Here is a 14,865-nt window from a genome sequence, read left to right on the forward strand (position 1 = left end):
CTTGGATCTTAACTTATTTGGGTGCACTTTGCAGATTGCGACGTAGAAAGCCGATGACTGCTGGCTTTGGCTGTTGCCCCTTCCACAGGCTTGTTTCATTTCATGTTTGCAGGCAAAGTAACTCCTAAGTGTTTATGACTAGAAACTGCCTCTAGCTGATGTCCAGAGAATGTGTAGGAATGATGGTTTGGTTTAGGTTTCCTAGTAAACATGGCAGTACATTTTTCTGGTTTGAAAACCATTTGCCATTTCTTCTCCCATCTCTCCAATGAGCGCAGATCTTTTTGAAGCATCAGACAATCATCAGTCGATAAACCACGCAATCATCGGCGAAGAGGCAGACCTTGGATGTGATGTTATCTGGGAGATTGTTAATGTAGACTAAAAACAGCAGCGGTCCCAGCACAGTGCCCTGTGGTACGCCAAAGTCGACATGGGCTGGTTTTCAGGATGTTCCCTGGACTACAACCGACTGCTTCCTGTCAGTTAAAAAACTAGTTATCCAGGACTGAAGTGAGCCCTCCGCACCAAAGTGTTTTAGACGGTGAAGAAGCCTCTGATGTGGAACGGTGTCAAAAGATTTTACAAAAACCAGCAGCACTGTGTCCACTTGTTTGGTTTCTTCCACAGAGCTGAAGATTTGGTGAATTGTAATTATCAGCTGGGATTCACATGATCGTCTGGCCCGGAAACCATGCTGAGTATGACTGAGGATTTAGTTTCTCTCTAGGTGTCCCATGTTGTGTCGATAAATGCAGGCACAGAAATCGCTATCAAAACATGGGGGGGACCGGGGGGGACACAATTTCATGGTTGCCGCGCACGCATGCGCACACTGTCGCACACACACACACACACTCACGCACACACGCGAGGGCCCTGTGGATGGTAATTACGGGAATGACGGTCCAGGCTTATGGCCAGCACGGAGAAGCAGCGCTAAATGCAGCTCAACTCTGCCTGTCTCGCCGGGTTAACCTACAGCCCTGCCTGGACTGACGGGACACCAGTCCGGAACCGTGGAGCTAGCGCTGCTTCTCCGTAAGCCTGCGCCGTCGTTCCCGTAAGTCTAGGCAGGGCTGTAGGTTAACCTGGCGGGACAGGCATAGTTTAGCTTCTCTGCGCTGGCTGTGGGCCTGAGGGCACCGCTCCCGTCTGACCCACGACGTCTCTGGCCACCCCCGGGCATGTGGGGGCACTCGGGTGGGGACGGGGACAGTCCAGTGGCGGTTTGGCAGCGATCGCAACGCCGGAGACACAGGATCGATCCCGGCTGCGGATGAGGCTCAGGTCTGTGTCCAGGGCTGCTGAGAGTGTTTTTTACTTGTGACCTTATGACCTGGGCATGCAATTCAAGCTCCGCTCTATGATCTTTGCTCCACGGACGTCTCCCTCCTCCAATCACCACGCTGAATCATCATGTCCCGCCCCCATTGCCTGCTCACCGATGTCTCTCTCGTCCAATCGGCGCCCTCCCTCGATCATCAGTCCCACCTCCACTGTCTCGCGGAAAGCAGAGATTTTCACGGAGTTTTAAAATCCGGATTACAAAAAATGGGATGGGGGGGGGGGGGGGGGGGGCGGATCGTCCCCCCACCTCTCAAAACGGGGGGGGGGGGGGGGGGGGGGGGGGGACGACGTGTCCCCCCTGGCCCCCCACGGGGATTTCCGCCCCTGGATAGATGACATGCTCTAATAGTTTACAACAAACTGAGGTGGACGGCCGGTAATTTGCAGGGTCAGTTCCACTGCCTTTCGTAAATAAAGCAGTGATGTTGGCTTGCCTCCAATCATGAGGTAGTTCACCTGTCTGAACACTCTGGGAGAAGATGATTTGCAAAATGGGTGCCACTTGTTCAGCACACAATTTAAGTATTCTTGGAGAGATGCCATCTGGACCAGAGGCTTTATTTGCATCTGATTCTGATTCTGGATGATCAGCCACGATCATATTGAATGGCGGTGCTGGCTCGAAGGGTGCAAATGGCTTACTCCTGCACGGACTTTCTATGTTTCTATGTTGACATGGTGGTGCTGCCTCACAGCGCCAGCGACCTGTGTTCGATCCTGAATCTGGGTGCTGTCCGTGTGGACTTTTCCCTGTGACCATGTGGGTTTTCTCCCGATGCTCCGGTTTCATCCCACACTCCAAAGATGTACTGGTTTGTAGGTTAATTGACTTCGATAAGTTGTAAAATTGTCCCTAGTGTGTAAGATAGTGCTAGGGTATGGGATGATTTTTTGTCGGCATGGACTCAGTGGGCCAAAGGGCCTGTTTCCCTAAAGTCTAAAATCTGAATCTGCCACAGCAGTTTTGAATGGGGAATGGATGTGTTGACCAGGTCACATGAACGAAGAATTTATTGGTGATGTGTGGGACAAGTTTTTTCTACACGGAGTGCTGGGGGTGGTCGTGGAGGCAGTTACGATAGTGGAGTTTGTGAGGCTTTAAGATAGGCACATGGATATTCAGGTAATGGATGGATATAGATCATGTGGCAGCAGAGGAGATTAGTTTATCCTGGCATACAGACATTGTGGGCCAAAGAGCCTGTTGCTCTGCTGCACTGCTTTATACCGAAGATAGACACAAAGTGCTGGAGTAACTCAATGGGTCAGACAGCATCTCTGGAGAAAAAGTATGAGTAACATTTCAGGTCGGAACCCCTTTACAGACCTCTTCAGTTCCTTATTACACATTTTGTACTGTTCTATGTTCTAGGGAAGGAGACAGATAAGAATTGAAAAAATAGTCATAGAGTCCTTCAGCATAAAAACAGGCCCTTCGGCCCGACTTGCTCACACCGGCCAACCTGTCCCATCTACACTAGTCCCACCTGCCTGCATTGGGCCCATATCTGTCCAAATCTGTCCTATCCATGTTCCTGTCTAAAGGTTTCTTAAAAGTTACGATAGTACCTGCCTCAACTACCTCCTCTGGCAGCTCGTTCCATACACCCACCAACATTTGCATGAAAAAGTTATCCTCCAGGTTTCTATTTAATCTTACGCCCCCTCACCTTTAATCTATTTCTTCTGGTTCTCGATTTCCCTACTCTGGGCAAGAGTCTTTGTGCGTCTACCTGGTCTATTCCTCTCATGATTTTATACACCTCTATAAGATCACCTCTATTTTGTACACCTCTATAAGATCACCCCTCAACCTCCTGTGGTCCAAGGAATAGAGTCCTTTAATCACTTACTCAGTGGAAACTAGGACTCTGAATTAAGTGCCATAGTGATAATACTGGAATGCTGAGTTTAAATATAAGGTTAAATACGGACTCACTGAATGGTAGAGCAGTCACAGGAGACTGACTGGACGGTTCTAGCTCTGGAAGGTGCCTGAACTAATGAACCACAGTGGGAGGGTGATGGAGTCACAGTTCAGATCAACACCATCATCGTACAGCATTCACTAAGGAATATATTTCAGGAGCAGTAACAGGGCGGCACAGTGGCACAGCTGGAACAGCTGCTGCCTCACAGTGCCAGAGACCTGAGTTTGTTCCTGACCTCGGATGTTGTCTTTGTGGAGTTTTCACGTTCTCCCTGTGACCGCATGGGTTTCCTCCAGGTGCTCCGGTTTCCTCCCACATCTCAAAGACGTGCGGGTTTGTAGGTTATTTGTGCTCTGTAAAAATTACCTCTAGTGTGTAGCAAGTGGATGAGAAAGTGGGATAACATAGAACTAGTGTGATCGGAGATCAATGGTCAGTGTGGACTCGGTGGGTCGAGGGGTCTGTTTCCATGCTGTCCCTTTCAATCAATCAATCTAAGTGTTTGTCTAATTGAACATAGTAAATGTATTGATTGCATCTTTGAAGCAACACACTACAAATATTAACTCCAATCCATGGATTAGCACTATGAACCAGAGCCACTCTTCTGTATGTTAGTAGAAACCAAGAACTGCAGATGCTGTTTAATACATAAAAGGATACAAAGTGCTGGAGTAACTCATCGGGTCAGGCAGCATCCCTGGAGAATATGGATAGGTGATGTTTCGAATCGAGACCCTTCTTCAGTTTAGTAGTTCGGTAAACGCAGACCTAATGGACAGCCACAGCTCAGTTGCATCTGTGTTCAAGATGTTGAGGGTTTCAGACCCACTTTGAAAACCTGAGTATATATTTTAGACTGTTGCTTTACAATACCGGTCCACCACCAATATTCTGGCATCCTTGGTTCCAGAGCTTTTCTGGATTATCTTTTTTGCTGGACCAACAGAGGTCATGGCCTCCAACGGCACTGGAACAGTCCATTTAGGCAGCCGAAGAGCCGAGATACTGGCCTGCAAACTCGGCCTCGGAAGTCGGCTTATGCCCCTGTCCCACTTAGGAAACCTGAACGGAAACCTCTGGAGACTTTGCGCCCCACCCAAGGTTTCCGTGCGGTTCCTGGAGGTTGCAGGTGGTTGCCAGAGGTTGCAGGTAGTGGAAGCAGGTAGGGAGACTGACAAAAACCTCCGGGAACCGCACGGAAACCTTGGGTGGGGCACAAAGTCTCCAGAGGTTTCCGTTCAGGTTTCCTAAGTGGGACAGGGGCATAAGGGAACAAATCTCCTGGTTTCGGCCATGCTGGTCCAGAGCCCTGGTGACAAGGGGAAGATTCAACCCGCTGATCGGCCGCGGAAGTCCAAATGAGGTCAAGATTGGCTGCCTCACCTACCCCAGGTGCCACATTTTTGGGGGGACTTCCAGTGGGGATTCCAAATGCGCTCCCATAGTTTTGTCCAGATTAAAGGAGGTGCCAGATCACCAGTTGCCGTAAAATGGGTGGTGGACTTGTATCTGGTTTATAAAGTCGTGTGTATTCAAGCAAAAATTGGTGCCGGACTCTATAAATAAATAATATAAATGCTGATCCAATACCCTGCTACATGAACCAAATGATTCCCTTTCCAAGAGAATTACATGGAGAATCCTTTTTCTTGCTCTTGTTAGCAGAAATATTTATCTTTAATTTAGAAAAGGTAAAGCCAGGTAATTGTTACAATTGATCAAAGATCAATGATCTCAAGAGAAAAAATGTTGAAGGATAAGCCATAAAGTCCATCTCCCGGCAAGAAGGGCTCCTGCCGAGCCACGGCCTTATCCCAACAGCGGGCCTGGGGACTCGCCCGGAGAGGGAAGCCTTCGAGCCCGGCCCCTGCTCACCCCTAAATACCGGGAATCAGAGAGCAGGTGGAGGGAGATGCCGGCGGAGATTGGTTTTGTCTTTGCACTATAATTGTTGTATTATATATATATATATATATATAATGTGTGTGTGTTCGTCTGTATAAATATATAGGAGGTAGACACAAAATGCTGGAGTAACTCAGCGGGTGAGGCAGCATCGCTGGAGTATCGAAGGCAGGCACATCTCTGGAGATGCTGCCTCACCCACTGAGTTACTCCACTATTTTGTGTCTACCTTTGATCTCCAGAGATGCTGCCTCACCCACTGAGTTACTCCATGATTTTGGGACAAGCAGCATCTCTGGAGAGAAGGAATGGGTAACGGTTCGGGTCGAGACCCTTTTTCAGACTTTACTTTGGAGAAGTTCTCTAAAGTACGAGTGTTCAGCAACGTCCTCTCTCACTGGTTCTTTCTTGAATGAATATATCTATATATGTATATATACACACATACACACACACACACACACACACACACACACACACCACTGGGCTAGTGGTATGTATATTGATTTCTCTAACCTCAAGTAACCCCAGCATTCCCTCTCTCTCTCTATCCCTGCCCCACCTAAGTTGCACTCGCTTCTCATTTTCACCCTCCAAACAGCTAACAATGGCTTGATTCTTTTATCATCATTACTTGTTTGCATATCTTTCTTTCATTGTTCTTTATCTCCCTACATTATCATCTATATCTCTTGTTTCCCTTATCCCTAACTAGTCTGAAGAAGGGTCTCGACCTGAACTTCACCCATTCCTTCTTTCCAGATGCTGTCTGTCTTGCCAAGTTACTTCAGCTTATATGTGTGTGTGTGTGTATACTGAACTTTTTGTTTATTAACTTTTTGTTTATTGTTTACAGAGTACTATGTTTACATATTCTGTTGTGCTGCTGCAAGTAAGAATTTCATTGTTCTGTCTTGGACAAATGACAATAAAACACTCTTGACTTGATTCCCTTACCCTAGAACTTCAGGGCGAAAGCAGAGAAATAAGAGGGGTGAGAAGAAATGGACTTGAAATGAGCTTGAAATGAGCTATTCCAAAGCCTCCGTTGTTGATCGATTACTATATAACACAGGAGGTTGCAGCTGGATGGATTTCAGGAACTTGCAACGTTAATTTGACTTGGCTGAGCGTGAGTATAACTTGACTAAGGCTCTTTCCCTTCCCCCTGAAATGCTGCAGAATTTGGTAATCACTGATGCAGTGTCACTGCAGAAGACTGTGTTAAAGCAATTATTTATTAAATCTTAACACAGCGGCTGTTTAGTGCCATCTATGGGAGAAATACTGTATTAGTTTGAAAAGGAGATAAAGTTCATACAAAGCAATTTAAAAGGCTTGAAATTGACTTTTGTTGATCAAGGATCGGCAAATCTCCTCATCTGATAAAGTTGCATCAACTTGATTGATAGTGGATTCAGAATACTTAGTGTTAGTAATGTAAATGCTACTGAACCAACTAAATGTTACTGATCATTACAAGGATGATCCCAGAAATACTTGAGTTAACATATAATGAGCGTTTGACGGCATTGGGCCTGTACTTGCTGGAGTTTGGAAGGATGAGGGAGCTCCTCATTGAAACTTACAGAATAGTGAAAGGCCTGGATATAGTGGATGTGGAAAGGATGTTTCCTCAAGTGGGAGAGTCTAGGATCAAAGGGCACAGCCTCAGAATAAAAGGATGTACCTTTAGAGAGGAGATGAGGAAGAGTTTCAGAGGGTGGTGACTCTGTGGAATTCATTGCCACATAACCCTCTAGTGCTGGACATTTCCACTCTGGGGAACGAGGTTCTGACTGTCTACCTGTAATGTTAAAAATTGTACAAGGCATTGGTGAGGCCAATTCTGGAGTATGGTGTACAATTTTGGTCGCCTAATTATAGGAAGGATGTCAACAAAATAGAGAGAGTACAGAGGAGATTTACTAGAATGTTGCCTGGGTTTCAGCAACTAAGTTACAGAGAAAGGTTGAACAAGTTAGGACTTTATTCTTTGGAGCGCAGAAGGTTAAGGGGGGACTTGATAGAGGTTTTTAAAATGATGAGAGGGATAGACAGAGTTGACATGGAAAAGCTTTTCCCACTGAGAGTAGGGAAGATTCAAACAAGGGGACATGACTTGAGAATTAAGGGACTGAAGTTTAGGGGTAACATGAGGGGGAACTTCGTTACTCAGAGAGTGGTAGCTGTGTGGAATGAGCTTCCAGTGAAGGTGGTGGAGGCAGGTCCGTTTTTATCATTTAAAAATAAATTGGCTAGTTATATGGATGGGAAGGGAATGGAGGGTTATGGTCTGAGCGCAGGTATATGGGACTAGGGGAGATTATGTGTTCGGCACGGACTAGAAGGGTCGAGATGGCCTGTTTCCGTGCTGTAATTGTTATATGGTTATATTATACCCATGTATATGCATACAGTATTTAAAATTCTTGAAGGTTTGATTTGTATGGTCTCTTGTTTCCAATTGTCCATCCCTTAGACTCGGGCCATTGTCACCAACACATCCGCACTCACAAGGCACTTCTTCCCAGCGTTCACTCTGAAGATAACAGACTCTTACTTCTTTGACAATTACAGTCTGTGAGACAAACAAAATCCTCTGCTTTATGTCCACATTTAAAAAAAAAAACAATGACCAAAAAACTTCTCTTTCACAAAACGCAAATATATTTAATGCTGCTATGAATCTTCTCCTGGGTTTAGTAACATGAAACCAGGAAGAGGAAATTTGAACTCTCGAGTCTATTGAAGCATTCAGTGGGATCATGACTGAACTGTGTCTCAGTTCCTTGATCCATCTAGGTTCTGTAGAATATTAACAAAATACACCTAGTCTATCTTTATATAACCCTGGGGTATATTGCAGGTGGTCGCAGAACTAATGGACTAAGATATGTCTCTATGTAACACTGGGATATATAGTACTGGAGGGGACAGGTCTGTCACTGTGTAACACTGGGATATAGTACTGGAGGGGACAGGTCTGTCATTGTATAACACTGGGGTACAATACTGCTGGGGGGGTGGAGGGTCTGTCACTGTATAACATTGGGGTATAGCACCAGTGGGGACGGGTCTGTTGCTGTATAACACTGGGATACATTACCAGTGGGGACAGGTCTACTACTGTATAACACGGGGGTACAGTACTGGTGGAGACAGATCTGTCCTCACATAATAAAGCATAATAAGCCATTAACTTTGTAAATACTGTTTCTTTCCCTTTAGATTTTGTACGACATAACTTTTTTAATTTCCTGTTCCTCACAATCTTCCTCAGTGTTTAATTTCCTTTCAACTGCAATTCTTGGAAATTCAAGAATTAGGTTCCCCACGTGATCTGTAAGGTGAGAGCGACAAAGATTAAAGGAGATGTGAGGGGTAATTTTTAATACAAAGAGTGGAGGGTGCCTGTGAACTACTGCCAGGGGTGGTGGTGGAGGCAGGTATGATAGTGTCGTTTAAGAGGCTTTTAGACAGGAACATGGATATGCAGGGAATGGAGAGGTATGGATCATGTGCAGGCAGATTAGTTTATCTTGGCATCAAGTTCATCACTAACATTGTGGGCCGAAGGGCCTTACCTATACTGTACTTTTCTATATTCTGCATAGCAATGTCTGGAGGACAATCAGTATCAACTGAAGATTGTAACTGGTCAAAATATTCTAGCTTATAGTATTAAATGAGAAACTTAATGAAACAGAATTTCATTATTAACATTATTTTTGCAGTAATTCAGTATTAAGCTTGCCTCAGATAGTTAATTCCTGCCATTATAAGTGTAAGCAATAATATCTTTAGTGTTTAACAACAGTTAGTTAACCTCTCTGAGACTGAAGCACAACTATTCAAAGTGTAGCGGCATATTCCTTCATATTTTGAATTTTAGTGGGACATTTAAAATTTTCAAATTTTAAAGATATTTTTCTATATCAGGGTGGCAAAGAGGCGCAGCAGTAGAGTTACTACTTTACAACCTCAGAGAGTCGGGTTTGATCCTGATTACGGGTGCCATCTGTACGGAGTTTGTATGTTCTCCCTGTGACCATGCAGGTTTACGCCGGATGCTCCGGTTTCCTCCCAAACTCCAGAGACGGAGTTTGTAGGATAATTGACCTGTAAATTTGCATATTATTCCTCATGTGCATTATATTGTAAGTGCATGGGATTACAATTGGTTGACGTGGACTCGGTGGACCAAAGGGCCTGTTTGCGCGCTGTGTCACTAAAGTAAAATCTTAATATCCCGGTCCATTTTCAATCTTTTCTATGAATCCAAATGTTCTTCCTTTCTTAGTATCTTTTGGTGTTTGTAACTTGATATTGTGTCGATCCTTTTTAAATTCACCCTCCTTTTCATCCCTTCCAAAGTTTATATTCCAATTCTAACATTAATTCTTATCAAGAGACGGCTTGCTGGTTACCCCCAATCACTGAAATCCAGGTATCTGTTGTTAAGCCATTACCAGCAAGTTTGTGAGAAAATTCCTTTGAGATGAAGGGTGCAGAGGCAGATGTAACTACCAGGGTGATTTGATAGTCCTATAGGATCTAGCATATTTGCTGTGCCTCATAGAAAGTCCAACCTTTTAGTGAGTTAGCAGGAATAAAATTTTTTGATGATTCAACTGAGGCAACCCTTGTGAAAAGGATGAGAAATTCTAAGAACAGCAGCACAGTGGCCGAGTTGCTGCCTTACAGCGCCAGAGACCTGGGTTCAATCCTGACCCGGGTGCTCCGGTTTCCTCCCGCACTCCAAAGATGTACATGTTTGTTGGTTAATTGGCTTCTGTAACATTTCCCCTAGTGTGTAGGATAATGTTAGTGCACAGGGTGATCGCTGGTCGGCGTGGACTGGGTGGGCTAAAAGGCTTGTTTCCATGCCGTATCTCTAAAGTCTAAAGCCAGAATGGAAACACATGTTGGGATCAAATAGGGATGTGATTTGTGCCGTATTCGGGAACTGTGAATTTGAAGTTGCCTATCTCTAGTTTCCCAGTACCACAGGCTTGGCCAATTGCCTGCTATTGCCCAACACAGTTCGGTGATGTCCCTGCTTCAGTAAAATGGGATAGTCCCATTCCAGTCCACAACAGCTCCTTCCCACTTAGTACGGACGGTCATCAACACCGAAGGAAATCTTTTCTCTGGATCATCTTCCTCCTCGTGCATCCCCTCTTCCCAATGATGGGAGTGAGTATCTACAAGGCAAGGAGGGAAAGAAAATATGAATGTTTGAGAATTTTTTGGAAATGCAAGGAAAAGAAGACGGGCGCAAGGTCTAATAACAGATAAGAGATTCAAGGTGCTGGAGTAACTCAGGAGAACATGAATAGGTGACGTTTCAGGTCAAGACCCTTCTTGGAGTAAGTCAACGGGTCAGGCAGTATATGTGGGGAACATGGATAGATGACATATCGGGTCGGGACCCTTCTTCGGACTGAAGGTCCCGACCTGAAATGTTACCTATCCCTGTACTCCAGAGACGTCTCCTGACCCAATGCGTTACTTTAGCACTTTGTGTCCTTTTGTGCAAACCAGCACTTGTTTCTACAAGTGGCACAAAGCATTGGAGTAACTCAGCGGGTCAGGCAGCATCTCGGGAGAACATGGATAGGTGACGTTTCGGGTCAGGACCCTTCTTCAGACTGATTGTATTTAAGAGGGAGAAAGCTGGATATGATAGGTGGGACAGGACAAACCCTGGCAAGTGATTGGTGGATGCAGAATAAGGGGGCGGAGGATTAGGGTTGATTGGCAGATGGTTTGGACAAAGGTCAGAAATGAAATGACAAAAAGTGTGAGATAAGGAGAGAAGAGTGAAAAGTGAAGCCAGAAAATGCACACCTCTCGATTCAGGGACAGTTTCTTCCCAGCTGTTATCAGGCAACTGAACCATCCTACCAATAAGTAGAGAGCAGTCCTGATCTACCATGTACCTCATTTGATAGTCGCAGACTAACTTTAATCGGACTTTATCTTGCATTAAACATTATTTCCTTTATCCTGTATCTGTACACTGGATGGCTTGATTGTATTCGTATGTCTTTCCGCTGACTGGATGGCACGCAACAAAAAGCTTTCCACTGTATCTCGGTATAATTACAATAAACTAAACTAAAACTAATCTAAAGATAATAGCAATTAGAATATAAAGCTATTTGCATTGGGGATTAAATAAGCATTGCCTACAAAAGCTTAAGTCCATGAACTATCTGACAAAGAATGAAGTGAAGAACATTTGATCTTTTGTAACATTGATGGCGCAGTGACAATTGTGAATTGCCCAGGTGAGGTCGGCTGTATGATTTTACCGGGTTGTATGGAAAACAAAGCATTTCACCGTACATGTGCAAATAGCATATCATTGAGAAGAGAAAAAAAGCCCATGTATCACCTTTCAGAATTTCCAGATATATTTTACAACCTGCAGATTACTTTTGAAATTTTGACACAAGGAACTGCAGATGCTGGTTTTCCCCCAAAAAAGACACAAAGTGCTGGAGTAACTGAAGCCCCAATCTGAAACATTGCCTATCCATGTTCTCCAGAGATGCTACCTGACCCATTGATTTACACCAGCACTTTGTATCTCTTTCTGCATTTGAAGTATGTTTACTGCCCACAAATGGCAACAGGCAGATGGTCTGTTTTTTAGCACCACACAAGAGCCAGGGTGTGCAAGTTAACACTTTACACCCTGGATCCCGCAATCTTATGGTTTTGAGATGAGAGGGCGACTGGCTAGACAAAAGGGTAGCACAGTGGCGCAGTGGTAGAGTTGCTGCCTTACAGCGCCAGACACCGGAGTCCGATCCTGACTACGAGTGCTGTCCGTGTGGAGTTTGCATGTTCTCCCTGTGACCATGTTGGTTTTCTCTGGGTGCTCCGGTTTCCTTCGATACTCCAAAGACGTGAAAGTTCGTGGGTTAATTGGCTTCTGTAAATTGCTCCTAGTGTGTAGAATGGAACTAGTGAATGGGTGATCGATGGTCGGTGCGGTCTAGGTGGGCCAAAGGGCCTGTTTCCATGCTATATCTCTAGACTAAAAATAATTTGTCAGATAGGAATAGCGCAGTAGAATCACAGAAGCTCGGAAATTAATGACAGAGCAGAGAAATACAATACAAGAAAAATGGCAGCGGTGTAGAAATGCCTTGCAAATCTCACGCTGAGAAATCAATGGAGACCACTCCCCAATTCCAACACCCACCCTGCATCAACCCAGAAAATCAAAGCATTTTTAAAAAATCTCTCCACAAGGCCAACATTTATTGCCCATCCGTAATCGCACTTGAATAAACATCAGCCCAACTTGCCAATGCTGACCAACATGCTCCGTCTCCATCAGTTCCACCTGCCTGCTCTTGGTCCATATCCCTCTAAACCCGTCCTATCCATGTACCTGCTAAAATGTTTCTTAAATGTTGTGATAGCACCTGCCTCAACTACCTCCACTAGCAATCACCCCATACACTAGCACTACCCCACACACTAGGGACAATTTAACATTTTCCACCAAAGCCAATTAACCTACAATACTGCGTGACCCCATGATTCCGAGAGCGATGACGTTGGAAGCACCATGGTGGTAAGGTCGAGGATTAGGGTCCAGATTAAGAACCATCCAATCTACAACCTACTCAACGGCGGATGAAGTTATCTTGAACTCAACGGCTGTGAAGGCGGATGAAGGCTGCAACAGATCTATCAGCTCAAATCGTCTTGGTTACATTGCCATTGGAATAAGTTGATTGATTTGTGAAGGACCGTGTGCTTCTTGGAGTGTAACATCAAGTACACATTAAACAAACACACGCACAGGCGTCTTCGTTCTGTGAGCTGCAAAGCCAGGATTGGACATAGCCACCTGAGAGTCCATAAAAACAGAATGTAGACCACCATCCTCGACCCCGAGGGATATCCATGACAATACTGCATGTCTTTGGAGTGTGGGAGGAAACTGGAGCACCTGGAGAAACCCATGCACGGGGAGAATATACAAACTCGGTACAGACAGTGCCCATAGTCAAGATTGAACCCGGGTCTCTGGCACTGTAAGGCAGCAACTCTACCTCTGCGCCCCTAGTCTAGTTTCCTATTCAAGGCTGTGCAGCTCTGACAGTGCGCCGCTCCCTCTGCACTGGTACTGATGCCTCAATGTTGATTCCTTGCTGGATTCAGAGTGCTATCAGTGACCAAAAGTTAACAAGAGTCCTACATTACTTTCAACCGTCCGTACCTATCGTGAGTTTGACTGCCTTTGCCTGTAATGGCTGGCCGGTGTAGAAATACAAATCAAAGAGATGTTCCATTTTCCAGTCAGACAGGAGCTGCCTCTTCGTGCTGAACAGCATGCTGAAAGTACTGTTGATGTTGCAAAGCCAAATTGGCAGCTTGGGAGTTTTCAGCATGCTTCCCACCTGCAAGAAAGAAAGTCTTCAACATCAATACATTGCCAACCGAATGTAAAAAAAAAAAAAAAAAGACAAGTTGCTGGAGAAAGTTGGTCGACCATCATCTGTGGAGACAAAAGAACATCACCATTTCAGGTTAAGTCCCTTCATCCCTTGGTTCATTTATGGTTTCCGAGACGACATTTTCTTTGGAGATACTGCGTGGAAATTGGCCCTTTGGCCCACCGAGTCTGTGCCGACCAGCGATCACCCTCTACACTAGCACTATCCTACATATTAGGGACAATTTGCAATTGTACAAATGCCAATTAACCTACAAACCTGTGTAGGCAGGAACTGCAGATGGTGGTTTACACCGAAAATAGACACAAAATGCTGGAATAACTCAGCGGGTCAGGAAGCAACTGTGGAGAAAAGGAATAGGTGACATTTCGAGTGACTTCGGGTCTAAAGAGCACTTCCAACCCCAAAACATCTATTCCTTTTCTCCATGATGCTGCCTGACCCACTGAGTTGCTGGAGCACATTGTACCCATCTTAACCTACAAACCTGTACGTCTTTGGAGTGTGGGAGGAAACCAGAGCACCGGGAGAAAACTCACGAGTTCACGGGGAGAATGTACAAACTCTGCACCAACAGCAACCGTAGTCAGGATCAAACCCGGGTCTCTGGCAACAGTAAGGCAGCAACTCTACCGCTGCGCTACCCTAAGGTTCGTCTGGTTACAGGTTGAGCAAGAATAATAAATTAGGGAATGATGTGGATACTCAGAAAGTTAGGCAGAATCAGATATCTCATGATCGAAACAGAGAACTGCAGATGTTGGTTAATATACAAAAGGACACAAAGTGCTGGAGTAACTCAGCAGGTCAGGTAGCAGGAGAACATGGATAGGTGACGTTTCGGATTGAGACCCTTCTTCGATCTGTTCAGTGGGCAGTTGAAGGTTCTGCTCGAGTCAACTCTCTGCTCCACTTCCAGGCCTATGTCCATGCCCGCCTGTCCCTGAAGAGAGAACACACGGGACTCTGGAGGCTTTCTGTGAACGCTGGTCACCGTGATGGCGTGGGGGGGGGGGGAAGGAATAGGTCGATTACATCGAGGATATGGATAATAATGTTCTAATTTGTTGATTCATTGATCGATATTTGCAAACTGCTGGGCAGTTTTGATCTTTCCAGTTGTTTGTAACTGTGATTATTTGAGTAAATGTTCCTTGTTAAAGGAAAAAAAAAAGGAACTGAAGGGCCCC

General features: G+C 45.1%; 1 protein-coding gene across 5 annotated transcripts in view; it reads right to left on the reverse strand.

Moving 5' to 3' along the window:
- Positions 1-6,048: 6,048 nt before the first annotated feature.
- mindy4b (MINDY family member 4B) overlaps positions 6,049-14,865 on the reverse strand; it is a 44,186-nt gene continuing 35,369 nt past the window's right edge. For 4 of the 5 annotated variants that reach the window (XR_008724549.1, XR_008724551.1, XR_008724548.1 and 1 more), the window contains 3 exons: positions 13,438-13,618; positions 7,592-10,396; positions 6,049-6,996 (listed from right to left, as the gene is read on the reverse strand). Coding sequence is in view for 1 of the 5 variants with exons in the window: in XM_055645733.1 (XP_055501708.1) it covers positions 10,254-10,396; positions 13,438-13,618 (324 nt within the window). In the remaining 4 variants the exon portion in view is untranslated. Of the gene's footprint in view, positions 10,397-13,437; positions 13,619-14,865 lie in introns of all 5 variants that reach the window. The other variant, XM_055645733.1, reaches the window with a different exon arrangement.

This window comes from Leucoraja erinacea, chromosome 14 (genome assembly GCF_028641065.1).
Source record: "Leucoraja erinacea ecotype New England chromosome 14, Leri_hhj_1, whole genome shotgun sequence".
Classification (NCBI taxonomy): domain Eukaryota; kingdom Metazoa; phylum Chordata; class Chondrichthyes; order Rajiformes; family Rajidae; genus Leucoraja; species Leucoraja erinaceus.